The 26,589-nt window shown below is 50.3% G+C and overlaps 2 protein-coding genes across 7 annotated transcripts in view; both read left to right on the top strand.

Moving 5' to 3' along the window:
- On the top strand, window positions 1–17,499 carry GTF3C2 (general transcription factor IIIC subunit 2). Of its 2 annotated transcripts, XM_045294159.1 has the most exons (19): window positions 1–637; window positions 6,239–6,512; window positions 6,686–7,007; window positions 7,560–7,965; window positions 9,796–9,890; window positions 10,110–10,187; window positions 10,325–10,423; window positions 10,948–11,175; window positions 11,331–11,442; window positions 11,639–11,747; window positions 12,642–12,667; window positions 12,814–12,943; window positions 14,475–14,619; window positions 14,718–14,879; window positions 15,067–15,154; window positions 15,358–15,486; window positions 15,732–15,890; window positions 16,050–16,157; window positions 16,389–17,499. In XM_045294159.1, exons 2-19 carry the CDS (start codon window positions 6,263–6,265, stop codon window positions 16,539–16,541), a joined length of 2,799 nt encoding a protein of 932 aa, XP_045150094.1. In that variant the 5' UTR covers window positions 1–637; window positions 6,239–6,262; the 3' UTR covers window positions 16,542–17,499. The 2 variants fall into 2 exon arrangements, with proteins under 2 accessions (XP_045150094.1, XP_045150095.1); XM_045294160.1 differs by lacking the exon at window positions 1–637 and having other exon boundaries at window positions 5,028–6,512.
- Window positions 16,139–26,589, top strand: part of MPV17 (mitochondrial inner membrane protein MPV17) — a 14,471-nt gene continuing 4,020 nt past the window's right edge. The window contains exons 1-2 of one of the 5 annotated variants that reach the window (XM_045294164.1): window positions 16,139–16,157; window positions 20,123–20,197. In XM_045294164.1, the coding sequence (XP_045150099.1) occupies window positions 20,128–20,197 (70 nt within the window). In that variant the 5' untranslated portion in view covers window positions 16,139–16,157; window positions 20,123–20,127. Of the gene's footprint in view, window positions 16,158–19,703; window positions 19,746–20,122; window positions 20,198–25,277; window positions 25,920–26,589 lie in introns of those variants that run through there. The other 4 variants (XM_004710132.2, XM_045294163.1, XM_045294162.1 and 1 more) reach the window with 4 other exon arrangements.

Consider the following 26,589-nt stretch of genomic DNA (forward strand, 5'->3'; position numbering starts at 1 on the left):
GTATATATACCAAATGGTGTGAGTGAAGCACTCCATTTAAATGAGAAAAAACTTTAAAACTAGATTCTCACACTTGAACTGCTTTTCAAGAGACTATTTTGAATGGAGTGGAAAGAGTACTGGGAGGTCAAGTTAAATGAGGCTGAGGATGATAATTGGCATAGATTGTTGGGGATTTAAGCTTCAGTGATGTGTTGCTGTACTCCCTGAATGAAAATGAAGCTGAGCAATTAAAGCATTAAGGAAGGACTCTTTCAAAAGGAGAAGACTGGGGGACATTAGGGGTTGAAGAATAGTTGTCTGTGTCAAGATGAGAATGTTAAACATATCTAAATGTTTAGAAGGAGCAAATGGAAAAAGGACCTTCAATAGACCATAGGATCAAAGGGTTAGAGCACAAATTCACATTGGTAGGTTGGTTTGGCCTTAGTGGCCAAACTTCATTGTAATTGGTTCAGATGCAGGGAGTGTTACCGTACTTGACAATAAATTGAACTATTTCCCGTCTAATGGCTTTGTTTTTTGTTTCAGAAATCAGAGGCAGTCACCTGCTGAGAACCAGGGGATCAGAGATTGGAGGGAAGAGGGTGTGGGAGCAGACTAGAGAGAGTGGGCTTGCCAGCGCTCAGGAATTTAGGTACACACATCCCGAAGGTGCATGATTGGATTCCCAGGGTTTGAATTTTGCCAGGCCTGTGGAACAAGCAGACCAAAAGAGAGGAAATTTGAGTGTCAACAGGAGACAGTCTAAAATGTGGGATGAGGGAATCTAAGCTAGACAGGATGTGGCTGACATGGGGAGAAATTGGAGGGATCAGTGGTCCATGCCACTCCTCCCTGATGGCCGTCAGCCACTGCTGAGTTTCCAGAGCAAGCCAGCCACCCCCTGCCAGAGCCACCACAGGCAGTCCTAGTGCCTGACGCAGCCCCTGGCAGCAGCCCACGTGTCTGTGGTGGGTTTGAGCAAACACTGTGCTCAGCACTTTGTAGATGACTGCCCCCACCAGCAAAGAGGAGGATCCATTCACCAGCCACAGCCAGTGCAAGGCCCTGACACTGGATTCTGTGTGCAAATCCAGATTCCATCGTGTGGCCTTGGGTGGGTCCTGCCTGTGCTCCAAGCCTCAGTTCCCTCAACAGCACATGTGGGAGAGCTGTGCCTGACTCGGGAGCCTTGGTGGTGTAGTGGGTTATCTGTTGGACTGCTAGCTGAGAGTCAGTGGTTTGAACCCACTACAAGAGAAAGACTAGGCTGTCTGCGTCCGTATGGGTGAGGAGTCCGCTGAGTGATAGTGAAGCAGCTGCCTGCACTGATGGAAGAATTATCAGCTGCTGGTGGCATGTCGTAGTGATTTTGAGTGATTGTGGGGTCCAGGGTTGACAGTGAAGTGGATTGCAGTAGTTTAGTTGAATGTTCTTGAGCTTAAAAGCAGCCCCCTGCCTTTTTCTTTTTTCCTAAATTGGGGAGAACTTGGTTTACATGTGGAATCAAAAAAAAATTGAGGAGACCTTAATCCTACTTGCTGCCCTGAAATAAAATGGCCCATGAGAACAAGAAACTTCCAGTGGAAAGCTAGAACTGTTCCTGGAACATTTTGACCTCAGGATTTTGACTATGGCTTCGTGTGTGCCAGCAGGACATGCTGCTCTTGGGGAACTTGGATGTGAGTAGGGAGGGGCCAGTCAGGTTGTTTGTCTATTTGTTTGTTTCATTTTGCTGGTGACGATTGTGGCAGCGGTATGGTTCTGGATCTGGTATCCTGGGAAGTGTCTTCGCCATATAGTTGGGTGGTTTTCTGATTTGGCAGAAAAATGCCCAGTTACCATTGAGTCAATTTTCATTCAGAGTGACCTGCTTCCAGGGCTGTACAGCTCTCTCCCATGAAGCATCTGGAGTGTTGGAACCACTGACCTTTCTTTTAAGCCCAAGACTTAACGCACTGCACAAGCAGGGCTGTCACTGTAATTTCCCAATTTGACAAGCAATTGTTTCTAAACTGCTTTTTTCTCCCCCTTTAACCCAGCTGACTCGTATAGACTCATGTCTTCTCTATCCTTCCCTCTGTGACTTGTCAGTGACCGAAAGAAGTAGATCTTGTATTTCTTGAAGGTTTTGCTTTATATATCTTGATGTTTAGAAGTTCATGATACCAAGTATGGCTCAAGTTTAAGTATTAATCAATATCACTTGAAGGTCTTCTTAAACCACAACTTGCTCCTCAACCCTCAGAGTCTCTGATTCAGTAAGTCTCGGAGTTCTGGTGCCCTAGTAGATTGTGTTGAGCTGCTAACTGCAAGGTCAGCAGTTTGAAACCACCAGCTACTGTGCGGAAGAAAGATGAGGCTGTCTGCTACCTTAAACATTTACAGCCTCGGACCTGCAAATGGGGCAGTTTTACTCTGTCCCATAAAGTCACTATGAGTCAGAAATTGACTTGATGGTTTAGTTTAGCACCGGAAATTTTCATTGCAATAGATTCCCTGGTGATGCTGACACTACTGGGTGGGAGTCACACATTGACATCCTCTGATATGAACCATTCACTACCCTAAAATAAATCCCTTTCTGTTTAATATGAGTAATGAATGCTCTGTTCTATGCAGCTGAACCTTGACCTATGTGTTGCTGCTGTTTTTTGGTGCCCTTTACTCAGTTCTGACTCATGCCGACTCTCTTTTCCATCCTTACCTGTGTGCTCTCGGTGTCTAAAAGTACATCTTGAATTTCTTGAAGATTTTGCTTTATGTTTTTTAGCTTTTTTTCTCACTTTATGTCTTTTGATGCTGTTATTTGATGTCTAGAAGTTCATGGTACTGAAGTTTATGTGGTTTGAAGTTGTATTCTTTATGAACTCCCTTTCATCTCACTCAGTACTTTTTCCCATGTTCAGCTTTGCTATATACAATCACAGTACCTCCTTTGGTTTTGCTCACAGATGCCCTGCATATTTTAATTCCTCTCTTCGCGTTCACCTTTTTGAGTGCCTGACTCGGGAGCCCTGGCGGCAGAGTGGGTAACACAGGCTGCTCCCCACAAGCGGTTCAGCAGTTTGCGCCCACGGGCACTGCACAAGCGAGTTTTCCGTAGGAGCAGGTCGGCTCAGGTCTTTCCTCCTGTGGCGTGGCTGGCAGCTTCCATTGACATTTTAGGTCATAGCCAAGCGCTTAACTGTTGCACCACCAAGGCTCCTTTAAAAAAAATCATTTTATTGGGGGCTCATAGAACTCATCACCATCCATCCATCCATCTATCATGTCAGGCATATTTGTACATTTGTTGCCATCATCATTCTCAAAACATTTGCTTTCTACTTGAGCCCCTGTGCTTCTATTTTCAGTCTTTTCCTGGGTCTCTAAAACTTTTTATGATTTCTGTGGTTTACTGGTTATTTTGGAAGGAATATAATAAATACTGTATTTTCAGTTTTTCTGAGCCTCTAACTGATGCTAAACAAACCCAATGTTTTCCGATTCCTCGGCCTCAAAAGCAAAATTAGGACACTTCTTTTGTCTTTATTCTGCATGAGAGCCTAAAATTGTTCATCTCAGAGTAGTGGTATTTTTACATGTTGGGGCCTTTACAATGTTTCAATTAGTCTCTTAGACCTGGAGTTGCCACGGTTACTTAAACTTACTTTGATGTTTCCCTGAATGAAATGCTTGCTAGCAGTCTTTTCATGTCACACTTTCTCTATTAGAATATTCTTTACATCTCTTTCAATTGGCTAAATCGGGCCTTCAAATAGACTTTAAGATTATTATTATTTAGTAAGGGTGTTAGAGTGGTACAGTTCATAGGATCTTGCCTATTTAAAATGTCATCCTGTTGCCCTGTACTTGAATGGCATCCTAGTTAAGTAACGGATTCATAAACCACATCCTTTCTCTGGACCCTGTGTCTTTATCTTTTGCCGCCAAGTGTTTCTGAGAGCTGAAGCTTCCCGATACCACCCTCCCCCCCTTTCTTTCTTGGTAAAGGCATGCTTCTTCAGCTGAGGTACTTAGTATTTTTGTTTGAAATTTAGTATCTTCACGGGTATTTCTTGGTCTTGATTCTTTGTTGCTTTTCCCCTTTTTTTAACAGTGTCCTTTTTTGATATCTAGGCTAAGTGAGATCTTTAAGAAAAAAGGCTTGGGTTTCTTTGTTTTGTTTCTATCTGCAATTTGTGTGGTTTTATTCAGGCCTTGTCCTTCATGTCGTTGCTTCTGCTGTGTTAATTTCTATGATTTTATTCTTAGACTTGCTTTCTTTTCTGACCTTGCCACTGTTGTATCTTTAAACGCCTGCAGCTTCGTTACTTTTCTTGTGTCTTGGAATCCACAGTCTCATTGGCTTTCATGATACTAGGAAAGGTTTTTTATGGAAGTTATTTTTTAGAGCAATTCTTCAAAAAGACACCTCCTTCCTTTTTTCGCCCCCAATTTCTATACTATCTGTGCATAGGTCTGATTGATGTTGGCTATTTTTTCTTTATTGCTAATTTGAGGAATAGCTCTATCAGGAAAGAAGGCCTGGGAGTGCTGTGGTTACATGCTGGGCTATAAACCGAGAAAGGTCAGCAGTTTGGACCCCCAGACACTCCACAGAGAAAGCTCTGGCAGTCAGCTTCAGTAAGGATTTACTGCTGTGGAAACCCTATCGGGTAGTTCTACTCTGTCATATAGGATCGGATGTAGATTGGAATCCACTCAGCAGCAACAGGTAGTTGTATCTGGATTTGCCGGTTACCAAAGAACAGTGGGTAGATTCTTCTGATCTGTTTACCTGGCCACTGTTATATTGTGTGTATCATATCAGATCCTTAGCACATGATATTGCAATATCTCCCTAGCACACTAAAAGGGTGGATATTGTTATACTAGTTTGTAATCTGTTTAGACTTCCTTCTTCAAGGGAACTAAAGGGAAATAAAGTTGGGGACATTATTTTATTTTATTTAGTTATTTTTAATCATTTTATTAGGGGCTCATACAACTCTTATCATAGTCCATACACACATCAATTGTGTAAAGCTCATTTGTACATTCATTGCCCTCGTCATTCTCAAAACATTTCCTCTCCACCGATGGGAACTTTATTTTTTATAGTATTTGTATTAGGGTGCTTTCCATCCTTATCATTAAGGCACATAGAGACCTGTAGGTGGTTCTCTCCTGGAGCTTGAGCGGTTTCTCCTCCTTTATTTATCACTGGTGAACACCTGATTCTGGCAAGACACTGTGCAGTTGGAGGTTGTTCAGGGTTTTTGGTGTAATGGTCACTATTGTTTCGTGCCCCCTGGGTCCACAGCTGGCTTATTTCTGAGTTTGAAGAAAATGAAGATTCATGACAGCTTTACCCATTATTTACTGTGGATAGGGGATGCTGGAAGGGGATGGTCCTGAAATGTCTCATAACCACCCACCTCCCCTGTCCAGGTGTAAAATTGATGGCAAGATAGTCTGAAATCTGTTCCCAGACTAATATCCACAGGGGTGGTTATTAGGTCTAGCCATCCCCCATGGGTTGTCCTAAAACCTGTGAAAGCCGCAATGTGTGTAAGGTGGCAACTGTAAGGTCAGAGAAGGAAAACTCTAGGATTTACACCCAAACAAGCACTAGAAAACTATGTCAGAGGTGGCAAGCTCTTGAGACTCAGTGAAGCAGGGTGGTCCCAGAGTCTGGTTCTCACGGATGGCACTGTATGATCTTGCAAATACTCCTTGTCATCTGTGTTACAAAGTGGTAGCCCTCCCCTAGGTTCAGAATAGGCTTTTCTTATTTGCATTTTGTGGGTGAGTGGATATGGGGCAGTTTGGTTCATTTCACTAGGTTTGGAGTGGGGACAGAGTTGAATAATGTGTGTGTATTGTAATCTTTTTTCCAAGAAGCTCTGTAACCTTGAAATTAAATAACAAATTAGGCACTTATTAGCATAGTGCTTGGCTATAGCGAATGGTAGGTTGCTTTCATTCCTAATTGTTTATAAGAATGTAAGTTGCATGAGTATAAGTTGCATGCGGGCAGGAACCCTGTCTCCCTTTTTAATTGCCATAGAAGCAGTGCCTTGGGCAGAGCCTGACCTAGAGAACATGCTCTGTCAGTGGCTGGCTGGGTGAAAAGGTGACCGGGGAGCTTGGGTGTCTGGGTATGAGGTGTGGGGAGGGAGAACAAAAGCAGACGAAGCTGAGCTTGGCATGCATGTAAGCAAGGTCATTTGCTTCTGCCCTCTACTTATTTGTCTGTCTCTGTGTGCAGGGGCAGCCATTGTGGGGGGTGCTGATGGATACCTGCGGGGTCGGCTGTGTTGCCCTGGGGGAGGCCGGCCCCGTGGGGAGCATGACTGTGGTAGACTCTCCCGGGCAAGAAGTGCTAAACCAGCTTGACGCCAAGGCCTCTTCAGAAATGACCAGTGCCACCGAAGCTTCCATAGAGATGTCTTTACCTAGCCCTTTGCCTGGATTTGAGGATTCTCCTGAAAAGAGGAGGCTCCCTCTAGAGCAGGAAGGCATCTCCCGACTGGAACAGCAAGGTAAGGGCCTTGTCTGTGCTCTGCACTCCTAGCTTAAGATACGAGAGCAGGTTGAACGCACAGGATCTTACACACCTGTGTATGGTATAAGCTACTCCAAAGAGGAGGTTTAAGTCAGCAGGGGTTGGCCTGAGCTCTGGTCCCCTCTCACAGACCCATATTCTTCTCTACAGATCTTTCTTCAGAGATGGCAAAAGTCTCAAAGCCTAGGGCCTCAAAGCCTGGCCGGAAGAGAGGTGGTAGGACACGAAAAGGCCCCAAAAGGCCCCAACAGCCTAATCCTCCATCAGCCCCTCTGGTTCCTGGCCTCTTAGATCAATCCAACCCTCTTCCCACCCCCATGCCTAAGAAACGAGGTCGAAAGTCCAAGGCAGAGCTGCTACTGCTGAAGTTGTCCAAAGGCCTAGATCAGCCAGAGTCTCCACCTCCAAAGAGGCCCCCTGAGGACTTTGAGACCCCTCCTGGGGAACGACCCCGCCGAAGGGCTGCCCAAGTGTAAGGATTGTGGGGCACAGCTTGGTGGAGGGGGGTTGGGGTGAAGGGATCAGGGTGGGACAGATGTTGAAGAGACGACTGGTGAGGTATCAGGTAAGCAAGGGTGGTGTCTTGGGTTCTGGGAACTTGGATGATTTAGCTCTGAGCACAGCAACTTTTAATCTCTGCTGACTTTGTCTGTCTGGTAGGTTTCCTTTCTGTGTCTTGTACCTCCTAGCCCCCAGTCACCTTCTTCCTGAGCTGCCCCCTCTGCATCCGTATATATGTGCCCTTCCACTCTTCCCTGTCCCGCCATGGTCTTTGACTGTGGTAAGGGGAAAGGTGCATTGACTGTTGGAAGACCTGGGTTTTGAATTCAGACTTGTTATCTGAGTCATCTTCGCCAGGCCACTTCACTTTCCTGAGTTTCTGTTCCTTCTTCTGCCAGAGGGGAGGGGAGATGTGTACCTGCTTCACAGGGTTACGGGGAGCAGCCAGTGAGACAAGTGTCTGGAAGAGTGGGCCCTCCGGTGAGCGTCTGTGAGTATGGCTCTGTCTCTGCCCTGTCCCCAGGGCACTTCTGTATCTTCATGAACTGGCTGAGGAGTTCTCCACAACACTGCCTGCTCCAGTGGCCTGTCCTGAGGGCGCCAGGTTGAGCAGCCCCACCACGCTGAAGCAGAGCCAGCTGGAGGGAGACCCTCACGGTGTGGTGGGAGGAGAGGATGATACCGCGGGAGACGAAGACTTTGTTCTCCGGGTTAAGACAGAAGAGGAAGAAGAGAGTGAGATCCCGAGTGAAAGCTCCTCCGACCCTGAGCCCGCAGTGCCCGCCACGCCCGCAGTGCCCGCCACGCCCACAGTGCCCACTGCACCCACAGTGCCCACTGCGCCTACCGTGCCCACCGCACCCACTGTGCCCACCGCATCCACTGTGCCTGCGGTGCCCCGAAGTGCTCCGCGAGGATCCACTTCCGGGGTAACCTGAAAGGATAAGACACAGTGGGGTTCTTAAGGGTTCAGCAGAGTGTGCCAAAGGATAGCTTTGGCTTAGGAACTGTGATGTCCAAATGGGTCAGAGACGATAAGGATAACGTCAAAAGCAATTGAGAAGTTAGGGAGATGGGGAGGGGGCTCGGAACCACGAGTATTCCTATACTGAGCATCTGTTCCGCTCTAGGAAGCAAATGGGAGTGTGTAGGCATGTAGAGAACTGGTGATTCATTGATTAGGGGGGCTCACAGAGAGGTGGTTTTGAGCTAGGTCTTAGAAATTCCCCAAAGGACTGGTTTTCCCAGAAACGGATTATGGCCAGAGCCTTGGGTCTAAGTGGTGACAAAGATTACGTTGGGATGAAAGGACAGAGGTTGAGGAAGCATCGCGTGTGTGCCGTGCTAGTGGATGCCTTTCATCTTCTAGGGTCAGGCGTCCCAAAGGGTTGATGGTTGGAATCCCCTGGGGATCTGGTACAGATCTCTGGACTACTCCCCCTAGAGATTTGATTCATTGGGTTGTAAATGGAGCCTGTGGATCTGTAGTTTTCATCAGATCTGCAGGTCATTCCAATGATCAGCTTGGGAAACGGCTCTAGGGCCTAGAGTGGAGCAGCTATGCGGAGCCCACACAGGTTTTTAAGTAAGAAGCTAAACGTGATCAGTTAGGAAACTAGATCAGGCTGCGGCTGAGAAGATGGCTTTGTTTACCCAAGTGAGGGGGCGGGAAGGCCTGAACCACAGTGGAAGATGAGAAGGTGAGAAGGGACAGGTGCAAGAGATGGAAAAGAGCGTTAACAGGGCATGGGACTTGAAGGAAGAAGTTGAATGGGAGTTAATCGTTTTATTGGGGGCTCGTACATCACTTATCACAATCCATGCATCCTTCCATCGTGTCAAGCACATTTGTACAATGTTACCATCATCGTTCTCAAAGCATTTTCTTTCTACTTGAGGAACGGGAGTTTCTAGTTCAGGCTGGTACCATGCAGTGATTTCTGAAACACGGGAAGAGTGCAGGGGCCAAGGAGTGAGGCCAGCTGGAGATTGCTTGGTTTATGTCTTGACGTGTTACGCACTGGATGGGCTGGGGATGTCTGGTAGCTAGTTAGGTATATGGGACCAGGACTTCCTTTACTTGGAGGGCAACATCTAAGGGAACACAAAAAGCTCAGCATCTTGTAGAAAAGATGATGACATTTCAGTATAATACTTGGAAAGCCCCAAATTAATGTTCACGAATCCATGGTGAACAGGGTACTCTGCCTTTCTGAATATCCATTTGCTCAGTCTTTGATGTGGCTTGGCCCAACACTGGGCCTCGGACTTGGAGAAAAGTTTGCCTTCACTGAGTTCTACCTCTGATCATCAGATGTAAAGCTGGCAGTCGGAGCACTGGCCATGGATGTGGCTCTCAGGAGTGATTCAGAAGACAGGAGGGGCTCTGGGGAATGTCAGTATTGAGTCTGCAGGGAGAGTAAGGGGAACCCATGAGAGAGTATGAGAGGTGGGGCGACTCCCTTGGGGCAGGACCTTCCGCAAGCCCCTGGGTGTCCTATGAACCGAATGCCTTGGAAAGACCAAGGAGGATGAACAGAATCAGTCACATGTCATCATTCCAATGGAGGTGTAAGCAGAAGGTGGGGAAATTGTCATCATTGGCATGAATTCTTTCAGGTGCTGATAGGGCAGGGACTAGAGAGGAAATGATGCCAAGGAAAGTAAAGGCGAAAGAAAGCGGAAACCTTGCTCCTTTTGGACTTCCCACCAGCCTATGAAACGGTTTCCTTTACGTTTTCTTCAATTCCGTCCCATAGAAGCAGAAGCCTCACTGCCGAGGAATGGCTCCCAATGGCTTACCCAATCACATCATGGCTCCTGTGTGGAAGTGCTTCCACCTCACCAAGGACCTGTAAGATGTGGGAGGAGGGCTGGAGGGGTGATGTTGGAGTCCAGAGTGGGGGTCCGGAAGTGGGTCGGTGGGGGAAAGAGGGCATTCACAAGCCGAAATTCCTCCGTTGCGCCAGCCCCATTTCCACTGTCCAACACTGCTGCAGCGAGTGCCTCCCGTGTTGGATAGGATTGCGCTGGGGTCTCTGCCCCTTCATTAAGGCTGCTTCTGTTCCCTTAGCCGAGAACAGAAGCATTCATACTGGGAGTTTGCAGACTGGATTCCTTTGGCCTGGAAGTGGCACTTGTTATCTGACATGTAAGTTAGAGCCATTTCTGAAACCTTGGAGGGGCAGCACCACATGAGATGGAAGAGTGACAGCGGGGCTCTGAGTCTATGTTGGGGATTCCTGGAATTGTTGGAACTCTTCCAACTTCCTCTTTGCCTTCCTGCAGTGAGGCTGCTCCCTACCTGCCCCAAGAGGAGAAGTCTCCACTGTTTTCTGTACAGCGTGAAGGACTTCCTGAGGACGGCACACTCTACCGCATCAATAGGTAAAGATTGCAGCTCGGCCCTTTTCTGATCCTAGGAGGCAGAAACAGGACAAACAAGTGTTCGCAGGGATGGCCAGTTAGCCCTGCCTTTCCCGTTATCTTGGCCTCAGGGGTAAGTCTCCTGGCCAGAGCGAGTCAGCTCTCAAATGCTGCCTCATCACTGCTGGCCAGACTGGGGGAAGGTAGGGAGATGTTGGAGGGAACCAGTTCATCACCTTTTCATCTACAAAGCCTTATCTACTCAGGGAGACCCAGACAGGCTGACCCCTAGAGTGAACATTGTAGTAAAGGCGCCTGAACAGTCCATCTGCAAAATGAGCTGCAGCTGGACAGACTTGGGGGCAAAAAAGAGAAAGATGCAAGGGCTGGCTAAGAAGTCTTCTCTTGCAGACTGCTCTTGATCCTCCCTTGTCTTCTGCGGACTCGGCTGAAGCCAGTTCACACTAGTGCTGGGTGGCACTTTCATTTAGCCCTCACTCCTTTCTATAAATTCCTCTCTTCATCCCCTCTTCGCCTCCCCCTAGATTCAGCTCCATCAGAGCGCACCCTGAGCGCTGGGACATGTCCTTCTTCACGGGGGGACCGCTCTGGGCTCTGGAGTGGTGCCCAGTGCCAGAGGGGGCAACAACCTCGCAGTATGTGGCCCTGTTCTCCAGCCCTGACATGAATGAGACGCACTCACTGAGCCAGCTGTATTCAGGCCCGGGGCTGCTCCAGCTCTGGGGCCTTGGGACTTTGCAGCAAGAAAGCTGGTGAGGTGGGGGCTGGGACAGTGCCCTAAGAGGGTGGAGACTGGGCAGAGGAGGAGGAGGAGGGCTGGGACTGGGTGAGACAAGTGGAGCCCCAGCTCTCAGAGCCGTGGGCTCCTCCTTCCTATCTATTCTCCCCACGTGGTTTCTCTCCCCAGTTCTGACAACAGGGCCCACTTTGTCTATGGGATTGCTTGTGATAATGGTTGCATCTGGGACCTCAAGTTCTGCCCCAGTGGAGCATGGGAGCTTCCAAGCACCCCTCGGAAGGTACTTTCTGTGTGTTTGGGGATGACCTTAAGACTCAAAGCCAGGACAGAGAGAGGCCCCGGGAGTTCTCAGAGGATGGGAGAGCAGGGCTTCGAGTCTTCCCGCCACCTCATGTCCTATTTCCAGGGGCCTCAAAAGCTTTCTGAGGGGTGCCTGAGGGCGTTCAGCTCAGTGCAGGTGTGATCTTACCCTCTAGGCTCCTCTCCTGCCCCGGTTGGGTCTTTTGGCGCTTGCCTGCTCAGACGGGAAGGTGCTGCTGTTCAGCCTGCCCCATCCCGAGGCCCTGTTGGCCCAGCAGCCGCCAGGTGAGTAGCCCAGCGGAGATTAGGGCTGCTGTAAGAGTGGCAGGAGTTTAGCAGGACCTCCAGCTCCCCTGAAACCCTGCAGGCTCAGTCTGTAGTACAGGGTTTAGCTCAGCCACCCCTTCTGTTCAGACTTCACACTTGGTTCCTGAGCCTCTCCTTAGCCACCGACAGTCTTACAACTGCACTTTGCCAGCACATTACCTGCCTCCCTCTATGTTCTCTGCCCCTTCTCCTCTTGCTGCCCAAGGTGGGGTGTGGAGGGCAGTCGAGGGCTGGGACTGACAGAGGGGGGCACTCATCACATAGCCTGTCCAGCCCTCAGCAACACACACACACACACACACACACACACATACACACACACACAATCTGTTGCCAAGAGAGGAGGAGGTGGTCGAGCTTGAAGGGGTCAAGACGGTCCTGCACATTTTAAGAGGAGCTTGCCCAGATTTTGGCCTGGGGATGGTCCATACTGGGTGATCTGGTGGAGGAGGGAATGGGGCTGAGGACCTGGAGATAGTAAGTGGAGATAACTCTTTGAAGAAGTTTAGCAGTGAAGAGAATCAAATACTTGAGGTTAGTGGCTGGAAGTGGACTGAAGGAAGGGTTTACCTACTTTGTGTGACTATGGCCATGAACCAGAGGAGAGAGGAGAGACCCACATGAGCAAAATTCTGGAGAAGATGAGAAGAGAGCAAAATGGGGTGCAGGGGTGGCGGTAGCCATTCTGAGAGGAGGAGGGATGCTGTCAGGTGTGACAGAAGGAAAGAGGATGGGACCAAAGTATAAGAGAGGGTTGTTATCTAAAGAGGGAGGGGGGCTGGCTTTGAAGGGCAAAGCTTGATGGCGGCCGGTTAGGACTCACAGCACCTATTACTGCTCTTCTTCCCTCAGATGTGAAGAAGTCAGCCATTTATAAGGTGAGTGACCGACCTCCTGCTTTCGCTGGGCTCGCCTTTTAGAGCTTCTCCCTGCTGCTCCCACAGCGAACCTCCTCCTCCCCGCATTCTGCTGGATTACATAGCAGGTTTCCCTAACCCTGGTCCTGTCTCCTCTGTTTCTGCAGGTAGAGTGTGTGGCAACGCTTCAGGTGGGGTCGATGCAAGCCTCAGACCCCTCGGAGTGTGGTCAGTGCCTTAGCCTGGCCTGGATGCCCACCCGACCCCACCACCACCTGGCTGCTGGATACTATAATGGTAAACTCCAAAACCAGCCTGAGCAGCGGCCCCACTCTCAACTTTCTATACAGCCTGGCTTTCGCGGCTGGTTGCTGTCTTGGTTCAGTTCTGGGTATTTGGTACTTATTAATATTCAAACATTATTTAAAAATACCAAGAAGAAGGAAAGTCCCCAGAGCTTTTGGACTCAGAAAATAAGAGTAGGTGAACATCAATTCTTGCAGCTTTCTCTGCAGACATAAAGATGGGCTCCTGTTATATAAGTAAATGAGAAGGTATTCAAATTAATTATTTTAATTTTGTAGAGGAGACGCTGAAGTGAATGTTCTTTTACCACGGAGACACTAGTTCCCTAAGATGCCTTTTAAATGAAAAATAACATTAAGTCGTTGGGGTTAGGAGGGGGTGGTGGTGGTTTCTAAATGACAGTTTTCTTTTTAGACACGGCCCATAGACACCCTGCTGGGAAGTTAGGGGTTTTAGCACGCTGGCTCCTCTCATCGTCTCTCTCTTCATCTTGAATGGCTTTTCTTTGGGTGATGCTCTTCATTACTTTCAAGATAGCTGACACTCGATGCTGTTCCGCTGTCTTCATTCCTAAAGTGACTTAGCCTTTAATTCTGTAGCCAAGGGGTTGAGTGTCAGTACCAGCCCTTTTATCGCAACCTCCTCCACTGCTGAATTATTTATAGCACTTAGCTGTTGCTCAGGGGCCTTCTGGGTGATCCAGTGAAACACTGGGCTATTAAATGAAAGTTTGGTGCCTCAAACCCATCCTGAGGCACTTAAGACACCCAAGAAACTGCTTTTACTCTGCACACCGGGAGTCCCCAAGAGTTAGAATCACCTTGATGACAGCTAGTAGCAACAAAGCCAAGGCCTTCTGGCTGCTACAGTGCCAGAGTTTATGGATAAGACTTGTATAGCCCTTTCCAATCGCGTGTACCACAAACATTTGTTTGTCTTCTACTGAATCCAAGTTCTACCTTTGATCACCTTCTCCCTGGCCAGTGGTGTGTTGGGATTTTGCATCATCCACATTAGTCTCTGTGTGTCCGCTGTTCTCCAGCCCTTGACATTTGTAGCTTTGGGCTCCTAACCTATTCCCTGAGGGCCAGATGGTCCGCAGTGTCGGCTTTGAGAACTGCCTGTCGGGCCTTTGTCGGGCCTGCTCCACTGCCACACTGTAAGGGGACTGCAGCCATAGACTTTAGATAACTGAGTGGGTGTGGGCGGCCTTTATTTGGCATTTTGCCAAGCTTGGTCTTAGAGGACTGTTCTAGAGTCCTTTTACTTAGTGCATTCAACGTATCTTCTTTAACCGCAGGGCCTTGACTCGGTTGTTAATTGCTTATGGATGAGAATTGGAACTAAAACATCAGCTTGACTAGTTAGACCATGGAGGGAATGTAGGAGACCTGATCATATGCCCCATACCTTTCCTAAGGGTTTCTGTCTCAGGACAGAAGACAAGAACCCAGGCACCCAGAGAGAGTAGGACAAGGAAGAGAGCCTGCCTTTCATGCTGCTTGTTCTGTGTCTACCACAGGCATGGTGGTTTTCTGGAACCTTCCCACTAACTCACCCCTGCAGCAGATACGACTCTCTGATGGCTCCCTGAAGCTCTACCCCTTCCAGTGTTTTCCGGCCCATGACCAGGCTGTGCGTAACCTTCAGTGGTGTAAAGCCAACAGGTGTGGACTCCAGGAGGGTTGTTGAGGTGGAGGGGGCAAGAGTGGGGCAAACGGATGCTTTCAGCTTTGTTGATACTGAATTTTCTATCTTTTCATAGTCATTTTCTAGTCTCTGCTGGAAGTGACCGAAAAATCAAATTCTGGGACCTTCGACGACCTTATGAACCAATAAACTGTATCAAGCGCTTCCTGAGTACAGAGCTGGCCTGGCTGCTCCCCTACAATGGTGTCACTGTGGCTCAGGACAACTGCTATGCCTCGTACGGCAGGGTGGAGCTCTGGGGACAGACCCCGGGGACTGGGGTGCTGAGGCTGTCAAGTTCTTGTGAGGAGAGAAGAAGGGTGGAGAGCCGTCCCACTGACTATGATTTGAATTTGGGAAGGACTAGGGAGAACTAAAGCTCATTTTTTGAAAGGAGGTTTTAATTTTACTTCTCTGTCTTACAGTTATGGCCTCTGTGGAATTCATTATATCGATGCTGGTTACCTTGGTTTCAAAGCCTACTTCACTGCCCCTCGAAAAGGCACTGTCTGGGTGAGCCCTTTCACTTACACAGTTCCTCATCTCACAGCGAACTCTAGTCTTCACCTAGTGGTCAGAGGGGGGCAGTTTTTGGTAGAAGGAGGCAAAGATAGGTGTCATAACTGTCATGGAGTGCTTGTCTCCTCCTCCAGCCTGTGAACTAGTTGAGGGAACTGATGAGATATGAACGAATGGAATCTTTCTCTTCCTATTAGAGTCTTTCAGGATCAGACTGGCTTGGGACAATAGCCGCAGGAGATATATCCGGGGAGCTCATTGCAGCTGTAATGCCTGATTTAGCACTGAACCCAATCAATGTCAAGCGACCTGTGGAGCGAAGATTCGTACGTATATGAATATCCATGGGAAGTTCCATTTCTTGGATTCTCCTCCACAAGCCTTTCTAACTCCTGGTAGTATCCTGTCCTGATATTTCCCTGAAAGTCTTAGCACCGTCTTGTGGATAATGTTCCCAGCCCTGTGTTTAAAACACACTACTGCCCTCCATTGCTACGTTTCTGTAGCCCCAAACCAGTTTCCTGCCCCCTTCCCTTGACTCCGTAATTTTCTGCTCTGCTCTCCTCTCTAGCCTATCTATAAAGCAGACCTGATTGCGTATCAGGATAACACTGAAGAACAAGCCCAGTATTCATCTGGGGCTGCATCCGGGGCTCCCAACCCTCCCAAGGCGCGAACTTACGCTGAAACCGTCAGCCATCACTATTTGCTCTTTCAGGACACAGATTTGGTAAGGAGGGGCCAGGAGACGTGCTCCACAGCCGTCATGAGAAAAGTTAGAAGCCTGTCTTTACCCCTGGGACGGTGCGGGGAGGACGGGACCCTCAGGGGTTCCAGCACACAGATGCACGACTTCAGCAGCTGCATGCTGTCTTTCTTCCTCCTGCAGAGTTCCTTCCACAATCTGCTCCGTAGAGAACCAATGCTTCGCATGCAGGAGAGAGAGGGGCTCACACAGCTCTGCCTGGACAGGCTGCAGCTGGAAGCTATTCATAAGGTAAGAGCTTTGCCTCTTCTCCGCTGCGTTTCCCCGCCCCCGCTCTAGGTCTGTGATCAGATGCCAGCTAAGAAGAAAACACAGCTTCAGCCACCTTGCACTCTTTGCTGTATTGTCTTCCCCTTCCATTCAGATTGTGGCTCATTTTATTGTTGCGATGGTTGCTCCTTTTAGGTAGGACTCACCCAAAGGATTAACTGTGGGCATCTCTCTGTTGTCTTCCATTCACAGGTACGTTTCAGCCCAAACCTGGACTCCTACGGATGGCTGGTATCTGGGGGGCAGTCAGGGCTGGTTCGGATCCATTTTATCCGTGGACTCACCTCCCCACTGGGCCACCGTATGCAGCTTGAAAGCCAAGCCCAATTCAATGCTATGTTCTAAGCATCCTATCCTACTGAAGGGCTCGGCTTCCATTCCAGCCAGCCATTGCCTTCTGCCCAGTCCCTAGTCTTAATCCACACGGACCCTTGGAATGAAGTCTGCCGAGAACAAATGGCCTCCAAGCCAGAGGGCTGGGGCTTTCCTGGACAGTTCCGCTGCCCAGGCCGGAACCTTGGGGCCTGCTTCATCAGGCCTCTCTAGATCCCTCTCCTTCCACAGACTTTCTCCTCTGATCACAGCCTCCTGTGGGCACGGGGGCGCTCCCTCCATGAACTCTCAAGGCTCCGCAGCCTAACACTTTGGTTCACAAGAAGCACTCAGGCCTGACCTAGGCTGGGGAGTCAAATTGCTCATATTGAGCTTATTGTGAAGTAGGTACAGCCAAGTAAAGGTACTGGGTGTTTTGAGATCACATGTGAGTGGGTGTTTGGAGAGTTGGAAAGGGTATTTGCATGAAGGCACCCGTCTGACTATTCCAGAATCCAGTGTTACTGCCTTCCCAAACGTCCTCTTTCCAGTAACCAACATGTAGGCCTATGAGGGGTGATAGTAATTTATTGGACAGAAGCTGCTTATAGTATTTCTTCAACTGAGGAACACCGCAGACACCCTACCAATAGAACAGCGACTCAGATCTTACTTGCTCCTGCTTTTGAAATATTCCTGGCCACTGGTCATCTGACCCTACTTGAACACTCCTAGACAGTCATGTTTCAGAGATCTTCCTTTATATCGTCCAAGAATATACCTCTACATTTACCCATTGGTGTTAGGAAATCTAGTCATTCTTCCCTGTGATTGCCTTTTAAGTATTTAACAATAGCTATCATGTGTTCCCCGAGTATTTTCTTCTCTAGATTAAATTTCTTCAGTTTATTCAACCATTCTTTTACAAGTCATGGTTTTTGATCCTTCATGGTAACTGTCACATTGCTGACTTATTAAATACGTTTAGCTACTTGGTTTCAGCTCGGTGTATATAGGAGTGTTCAGAACCCAAGGACAATAATTTCTGTCTGGTTATCGCTCCTCTAGTTAAGCGTTGTTGTTTTGGGGGATGCTGCAGACTCACGGTGTTGTCCCTCAAGTAAGACAGACTCCAGCAGAGAGACCTAGGCAGCCAGTCTTGGAGTGCACGAGAGTATAGGCTGGGGCTCGGGGGCAGAGAAGTTGGCCGCAGTCCCATTGGAAGTGCCTGCGAAGAACATATCGTGCGGTGCTCTAACTGTCCAGCTATCGGGACAGCTTCCTGCTGCTCCAAGGAGGCCATTTCTCGGACATCAGGAAATCTGAGATGAATCAAGTAGTTGAATCCCTTTCATGTACAGACAAAGATCACTAGCAGCAGAGGGACCACCACCCAAGGAGGCGAGTGTTACCCCACCCTAGTGGGGCTCCAGCCTACATGGTGCCAGGGTGAGGTTTCTGGGCTGATAGGGAAGTGTCTCCCATGGCCAAGAAGTTTATCTGCACAGCTGCCCCATGACATTACCATGGAAGCTCACTGGGGGCCTAAGGTGCAGGTTGGTGCTGGTTGCATTGCTGCTGCCAAGGCAGCCCTGCTCTCCGCCTCCAAAAGAGAACTGGGATGCTTTCAGCCTTTGGTCTTTATCTCCGTCAGGCCACTACACTCAATCCCTAACACCCCCACCCCCAACTAATCGTATGTTCTCCATTGGTTCCTGCCCTTTTCTACCTTTGTGCCTTTGCACACACTATGCTCTCCTAGGAGTGAACATTTTTCATCAGCTCCACTTGAGTCCCATTGTCCTTCAAGATCCAGCCAAATCCTTCACCAAGGGGCCTTCCCAGATTTCTCCATGTATTCCCAAGGGGGCGGGAGGGGAACGGGATAAACATTTATTAAGCGCTTGAGATGCACGTGTTATTCAATCTTTTAAGGGTGGGTATTGGCACGTTTGACTTACACTCAGCTGCTAAGAGGGTAGGCAGCCCAAACAAGGTCACTGAACTTAGTAATGATGGTGCTTGGGTCTGAACCCAGACTGCCCGGCTCAGAGCAGTCCCTTTTGCTTCAGCTTTCAGTCTACCACGCTGTCCCATGACATTTACAAGTGTAAACTCCAACATGGTGTTTTGCACTTCGGGTCCTTCAGTTAAAAGATAATGACAAATTCTCTTGCTTCCTTACTCTGTTTCTCTAGTATCTGACAGGGTTCTCCCTCCCTGTCGTACTCATGTAGGAACTGGGTGAATGGGGGCTGACAGGTGGAGAACCCGAAAGGGGTAGTTGATAGCTGCCAACCTGACAAACCCACCCTCAGGGGCATTGTAAGCATTTCTAAGACAACCCTAGAAAGCCTCATTGCAGGAGCCTTGGTGGTGGTGTAGGCTGAGTTGGGCTACAGACGACAAGGTCAGCAGTTTGAAACTACCAGCTGCTCCACAGGAGAAAGATGCTTTCTACTCCCATAAAGCCGTGTAATGTTCGCCTTGGAAATCCACAGGGGGGTGGGCAGTTCGAGTCGGCCCTGTAGGGCCTCTGAGCGTCAGAATCAAAATTTTTAAGTAAGAATGTTGCACCATATTAGCAATCCTTACAGTGATAGAACCGGAAAGGGATTAAGTCTAGTTTTCACGCACTAATTTCTAAAGTGTAAACAGAATAGCCCCTAGGGTAGAATAAGTGTCTCACCCGCCTCCGCAAAGGGCCCTGTTTGAATATCAGGGACCTCCCATTTTATAGCGGAAGAATATTGGGTTCAAAGCCATTATTGATCATGGCTGCAGGCAGTTAACTCAAACCTTCAAGCAGTGGGTTCTGTTGACTCCACTGCTTCCTAAAGGCAGCAAAGCCCCCATGGAGACGGTGAACAAGTCACACTTCAACCCACTCAGGAGTTCACGGCCCCCGGGGCCTGCGGGGAGTCAGTGCAAATGCTTATTCTCCCCAAGTTTGTTGTAAAGTGCCCTGCGAGACCGGGTCCTCGGCCAGTTGGAGCGGGAGTAGAGGGTGGCACCCAGGGTTAGGCGAAAAGTCGGGGAGGAGACATGGCCGGTGGGCCGCACGCCAAGACCCGGCATGGTCCACGTCCCCTGAATGGGTGGATACCAGCAGAGGGTGACCAAGCCGAGCCCCTGCCCACTCCCAGCCGCAGGAAAGGGCGGGGCTCGCGGAGGAAGTCCGTCTGTCGGCTCCGGTCACGTGGGCGCGAGCCGCTGCCGCCTGGAGCTCCCGCGCCGGTGAGTTGCGGACGCTCGGTGCCCACTGGTACGAGGTGCCGCGCGCGCGGGCTGCCGCGGGCCCACTTCCCGGCGTGGCGTTCGAGCCAAGAAGGATGCGGGCTCGTTCCACTAAATCTGAGTCGGGGCCCCCAGACGGCGTGGAAATCAAAGCCAACCCATCCTCCCTAGTTGGCCCAGCTTCAGGGTTGCGAGTGGGGAGGCAGGTGGCTGCCACTGAGACTCCTCCACAGTCTTCTCTCCTGATTGCCTAGGAATCCTGTGACAGGAAGCAGCCCTCCTGACAGCTTAGGAGAGGGAGAGTGGGGGAGGGTGCAAGAGGACAGGACGGAGCGGGGTGATGGGGGTGACCTCCCTCTCTCCTTTTGGCTTGACAGGAAGCATGGCACTCTGGCGGGCATACCAGCGGGTCCTAGCTGCACACCCGTGGAAAGTGCAGATCCTGACAGCTGGTGAGTTCCCACCTGGGACCAGAGTGGGACCAAGGGAGGCTCCTTTGGGAGACAGACTGGTCCCACCGCACCTCCCTGTTCCTGGCTTCTACTCAGCCCTCTTTAACAGCTGGCTGTCGTTCTTAGCCGCCCTTAGTCTTTTGGAGGGTGGGCGCTCTGGGCTGTTCTTGTGGGAGGGGTATGCATTGTGTTGGCCTAGTAGGTTGGTGTGGTAGGATCTGAAAGTTCTCAAAAACTGATGTTGCCTGGACTTAGAAAACAGATCCTAACCACTACCCCCAACCTTGTACAGTGAGCACAGCATTGTCACACACACGTTCTCTCACAGGGTCCCCAGAAGGCTGTCAGCTGGCATTGTCTTGACTCCACATTAGACCACACACCAAATGAGGGCTAACATCAAGACTCACCCCCAGTTTTGCTTAGTATTTTATATTACGAGTGTATCTTAAGATACACAATAATGATTAAGGCATGAAGACACCGTCTAAATAGTATTAAAACTAAAAGTTAAAGAAACATCCATGCCCAGTTTCAAGAACACCCGAGTGCCTCTCCCTAATTCACATAACCTTGATTTAACCATGCTGCTGCTTTGTTTATGTCCTTCTTGCTTTTCTCAACGACTTATGCTTCCCAACATGATTCCAACCTGGGTGCTGTGGGTTTAACTCTAAATTCAAACTGGCAAAGGTCATCAATCAGTGACTTCCCCGCATTTATTAACATCTTCACTGTAGCAGAGGCAGCCCTCGGAGAGAAGGGGTCCGTGCTGGGTTGCTGATCACGCAGCAGCAGGAAACCACCAGCCCTAGAGAAGGGGTCCGTACTGGGTTGCTGATCACGCAGCAGCAGGAAACCACCAGCCTGCTTCTCAGGAGAAAGACATGGCTTTGACTCCCATAAAGCGTTGCAGTCCCGGAAACCCTGCCTGTAGGGTTGCTATAAGTCAGCATTGACTCCATGGCAGGGAGTTTGTTTGTTTTCAGTGTAGCAGGTCTGATAACCTAAGAGGGTTAAGTAGGTGCCACTGGGGGAAGGGTTAGGACACCCGTAACCATTGGGACACTGCAAGTAGCCATCAGATTAAGATAGCCTTGCGGATTGTGGTAAGAGCTGTAAGAGGCCCCAGTAAAATAAAATTTAAATTAAGAAAAATTAATACTCAAAACAGATGCCTTTTTTTTTTTAAACTAGTTCAGCTGAACTTCTCAAAGCTAGTTTAGTTTTGCAAAGACTATGGGAGATAGCTTTGGGTTCAGCTTTAAAGGTGATCTCAGGACAATCGTTTCTGGGGTTCATCTAGTCCCCATGGCTCCCAGTTAGCCTAGCGTTCATGAGAATCGGAAATTCAACAGGACATTCTTTTACAACTTAGTTCTAACTTTTTTAAAAAGCTAGCCGATAGAATGACTATTTCCGAAATTGTCCAGGATTCTCTAGGCTAGCGTAGTCTCCTTTTCCAGGGAGAGATTTCACCTGAGAGCTGTGTCTAGTTCTGTTTCTGAGTATTTGTTCCCACCAGATGGCCCGCTTCTGGCTCAATCTTTGAAATGTCCTCTCAACAAGTTTGCCTTTCGAGGCCCCCCTAGCAATTTGAGGACTGCTGAGGTCTATGTCCCATTTCATCTAACAGGGTGCTCCAATCTTCCATCACTCTTCAATCTGGAGATTAAACTAACAAAAAGAGACTTGCTGATGCTTACAAACAAAAAAGACCCCAACCCACTGCCAGCGAGTAGACTCCCACTCATAATTCCCACTCATAAAAATCCTGTAGGGGATTTCTGAGGCTGTAAGTCGTGTGGGAACTGATAGCCTCCTCTTTCTCTCAAGGAGCTGCTAGTAGGTTTGAGCCACCAACCTTGCAGTTAGACAATCAATGCTTGCCAGACAGTGCTGTGTTTAGAGGAAGGGAGAATTCTAGTGAGGGCCATAGGCTTCTAGGGGAGAAGACTGGCAAAGTTAGGAGGCGAGTGGATACCAAGGTGGAACAGGGATTTTATTACTGGAAGGGCCCTACGTCAGCACAAGAAACTTCTCTAGGGGACTGGCCAGGCGATGGACTCTTGCCCCTCCTTGGGTCCCTCTTCGCCCCCCACCCCCACCCTTTGTCCTGTCCTCAGAGTGTCCGTCAGCCCACATGACTCACCTGGTTGCGTGTGTGGTGACTCATGCTGGACTGTGTGGCTGTGATGGGAACTGACAGGCTGGGCCCAGTGCCCAGCTTCAGATTCCCTGCGGGCCAGGGACTGCCAGAAGGAAGGTCCCCTCCTGGCCATCAGGAATAGGGAGGAGGGACAGACCCTGTATTTCCCTATTTCATGGGATCGGTGGCTGGTGAGACCAGCAACTAGAGCTCCAGGGGGCCCAAGTGCAGAGCTGTGGCTGCAGGGGGGCGGGGTCCAGCCTGTCTGAGTGAGAGCCACACCCCCCCTCAGGCTTCCTGAGAAGCAACTCACAGCCCCTGGGAAGCACCTTTCTCATGCTTTACTTCCCTGCTGCTCCATGTATTTGAATCACAGTACCATGGATTTAGCTCACCATGCCATATTTGGACCCCATGCCGTGGTTCTCAACCTTCCTAATGCCACGACCCCTTAATGCAGTTCTCCATGTTGTGGTGACCCCCCAACCATAAAATTAATTTCATTGCTACTTCATCACTGTCATTTGACTACAGTTATGAATCGGGCAACCCCTGTGAAAGGGTCATTTGATCTCCCCAAAGGGGTTGTGACCCACAGGTTGAAAACCCGCTGCCCTAAGGCCTAGGGGACAGCTCAACACACTGGGAAATGGAGCACAGGTTTCAAGGTTGGAGAGAGTGTAGGCCAAGGTTTGAATGTGAGCCTTAGCACTTAGCAGTGGCACTCTCCAGGACGAGGCAGTAAACTTCTCTGGGCCTCAGTTTCCTTCTTTGGAACTCGGATTTAGTTATGTTGCAGCACAGGGCCATTGTCGGAATTGTATCTGTGAAAAGACTGTGGAGATCAAAACTTGTTACAAAGGCTCGATGCGTGTTGGCAACCCGGGGACAACAGGTTCTTCTTTTTATAGAGGTGCTTGGGTTGGGTTTCTACTACTGGTTGCAAACCTGAACCCTGATAAGGATCCTAGCTTCGGTTCCCCTAAAAACAGCCTGAAGCTTCTATGCTGGTACTTTGTTGAGGAGTGATCCCGGGGAGGGGAAGGAAGAGCGGATGCAGGATGCAGTATGCAGTATTAGATTGGCCCCTGCCAAGTGTTACTTGTTCAATCTCCTGGACTGTCTGAGAGCTCTTGGAAACGCATCCTAGAAGTATCTGTACAGAGAGAACCGTCTTAAAAAACAAAACTCACTGCTATCGCATGGACTCCGGCTCATAGCGATCCCCTGGGACAGGGCAGAACTGCCCCTGTGGGGTCCTGAGACGGTAACTACGGGAGTAGAAAGCCGGGCCTGGTGCTTTTGATCTGTTCACTTTGCAGTGAGCAGCCCAGCACATAACCACGACACCACTAGGCTCCTTGGTATGGAAAAAAGAGAACCCTCTCCACTGACTCCCATCTCACTCGGGTCCTCAAAATGCATTTTCAGGGGCCCTGTGCTCAGGCACTGGTGGGACTGTCGTCCAGGTGAAGCCCCGGGTGCAGCTTAGGCCACAGGCAAGTGTCTCTCAGGTCGAACTGCCATCCTGGTGCGTCAAGAACCAAAAAAGGAGTCTGATCCAATGGGGTCAAGCTATAGGCAGAGGCAGGTAGCCTATGGGAAGGCCCCCTGCTCGTTCTTTAGAGGGTCTGAGTCCGTTTTCCTTCTTGAGGGGTTTTCCAGTCACCAGGGGTGCCAAGGCCCAGCCCCTCTCATCCTCGACCACTCTGTCCAGCTGTGGGGACACGGGAGCACTGTAGACAATGGCCCCTGGAGTCTGAGTGCAGGGGGCAGAGCTCAGCAAGACCTAGAGGCCATCCAGCCCAGCACCTGATAGGACGGAAGGCACGGAGGCGAAGGGGAAGGACATGCACCGAGGTCTCCTTGGTAAGAAAGCAGGCAGTACGCCTAGGTCAGCCCCGTTACACTGCCTTGTGCTGAGCAGGGCCCCCATGGTTTGGACTTAATGCCTGACAAGTTATAGAACCTTCCCTCTTGTTAATTTTCTAGCAGTAGACAAGAGTCAGGCCAGGAATGACCAACAGGTCTGACACCCAAGGGGTGGTATAAATTCTAGAGACCACAGCCAGTGAATTCGTTTTCTCTCTTTACTGTGGGACTCCAACCTCCCCTGGGCATGGAGCCAGCCCAGGCCCCCACCACAGGTGGGTCTGTATCTGGAAGGAGGGAGTGGGCAGCACTGCTGGCCAGGTATCAGGACCTGTACCTGCCTACCCAGGCCTCCTGAACTCAGGGCCACACTTCTTCCTCTTTCAGAAGCCACTTCTGGCCCCTCTGCCTTCCCATCTCCCACTCACACTATTTTCTTACTCCAAGATGCCACACACTAAAGCCAGGGGAGGAACAAAGTAAGGGAAATGGGAATTTGCCCTCCCTCAAGACTGGGGGAGCTTGGACTTTTCCACTCGTGGGCAGGGGTGGTCCCAAATAGATCTGCGCCCAGAGGTGGGCTCCACCCCTCCCTACTCCACTCTATCTGGTGGGGAGTGACGGCATGAGAACTGGCACCGACCCAGGGGCATGATGTCACACCGCGCCAGCGTCTGCCTGCTGGGCTCTGCGCCCAGCCTGGCATTGGGGCGTCACTGCCTGGCAGCCCCTTGCCTTGCCCCATTGGGGCCCTGGCTACTATCTTTGCAGACCTCCAGCCCCAGCCCCCAGAAGTGAGCCAAACCCCCAGGTTCAGCGTATTAAACGAGCCAAACACAGTATGTCCAGGAAGACTCCGGGGCCTGGGTGGTTCGGGTCTGCTTGGGCGGAGTGGCAGAAGATGGGATGAAGAATCTGGGTGGTGGAGCTCTTCCTGCCCAGAGGATCACTTGGGCTTCAGTGCAGGCTTTGCTCTACTGTACCAAGGCTTTAGAAAGCCCAGAGGGCTGATCTTCTATGGCCTGAAAGGAACCTATAAGTTGCGCTCCGTCTGAGATGAACAGAGCTACACACCTGTAACCCTTCCTGCTGCCCATAATTTTGGAGTCAAATCTAGGGGCCTGGTTTGGGGCCCTGAAATCCAAATTTCTTTCAGTGACTGAGGCTCCCAAGTCAGGGGCCTGGGTTTCCCTTCTGGACTGCCTTTGTCATGCTGTGTGACGGCTGGCAGACCCTGACCAGGGAAAACATGCCCCTTCCTTTGTGGCTCCTTCGCAGGCGTTCAGAGAAATGGGAACCAGGCTGCCTGCCCCGCTGCCACTTGACAAGGAACATCGGTGAATGCTCTCTGGGACATTAAAGGCAGAGAAAGCATGTTAGTCCGGGGCCGCCTCTGCCCTGTGGGACCCTTGGCAGAACCCCAATGCAGAGAAGCACCCCTAGGAGCCTCGTGGCCCTCTGGCCTCAGAGCCCACGAACCTGTGGCTGGAGAGAAGAGCTGGGTTCCGGTCCCACCTCCACTCCATACCAGACCACCTTTTGTGGAGACTGAATGTGGGAGAGCCCTCTGCAAGCTAGGCATCCCACCGGGAGCAGACAGACAGACTGACGTTGCCGCGTTCAGGGAAGTCCCGTCATCCCCCACCCTGCTCGTGGCCATCTCTCCTTGCAGTGACACCGTCACCATCTCACCTGCCCGAGGTGGGTGTGAGGGTGGCTGGGGGCAGGGGACAGAGCTTTCAGTTCCACACGGCCCTCACACCTTGAGTGTGACAACCTGGTTCTTGGAGCTCCGTACCCTTTTCCCAGAGCAACCCCAGTCATGGGGGCAGTACATTGGACATTTGTCCCGAGTACCTGCCAAAGGCTGCTTCAGAGATGGTGGGGAGGAGAGAAGAACCATGCCTGGCTCCCAGCCTTCCCTTCTAAGAGTGTTCTGGAAAGAGCCTCCACCACCCCCTAGAGAGGTCGAGGGCTGCCCTGATGGGTGTGCTGGGGTCACCCAGAATGGCTCTGTGGGTGGCAGTGCCAGCCGCAGCAGAGAGCAGCCACTCAGGTCACCTCTGGCTACCCAGTCCCAGCCCCAGCCCCAGCCCCAGCCTGACGCAGCTGCCTCTGCCTGGGTGGTTCAGGGCCAGGGCTGTGCGGAGGGTGTGGGCAAAGAACAGAGCAGCGAGTGTGCAGCCAGCATGGACGTCAGAGCCGGCCCCAGCCAAGGAAAGGGTGAAGGATGTGTTTGCCCAGCGCTAATTGAGGGCACAGGGACATGGTGGCCGCAAGCTGGAGGGGCGCTCTCATTACTCAGTGAGATAGGCCAGCGAGCTGGAGGTCATACAGTCACTCCTCAAGAAGCCTTATAAACGTGTGTTTG

Source organism: Echinops telfairi, unplaced genomic scaffold, assembly GCF_000313985.2.
Source record: "Echinops telfairi isolate 266 unplaced genomic scaffold, ASM31398v2 ScPeMD7_2573;HRSCAF=3158, whole genome shotgun sequence".
NCBI classification, from domain to species: Eukaryota; Metazoa; Chordata; class Mammalia; order Afrosoricida; family Tenrecidae; genus Echinops; species Echinops telfairi.

Coding starts and splice junctions, on each gene's coding strand:
- GTF3C2 (XM_045294159.1), top strand. CDS start 6,263: ATGGATACCTGCGGGGTCGGCTGTGTTGCCCTGGGGGAGGCCGGCCCC. Junction 15,487..15,731: donor GACCTGTGGAGCGAAGATTC/GTACGTATATGA, acceptor TCTCCTCTCTAG/CCTATCTATAAAGCAGACCT. Junction 15,891..16,049: donor TCTTTCAGGACACAGATTTG/GTAAGGAGGGGC, acceptor TTCCTCCTGCAG/AGTTCCTTCCACAATCTGCT.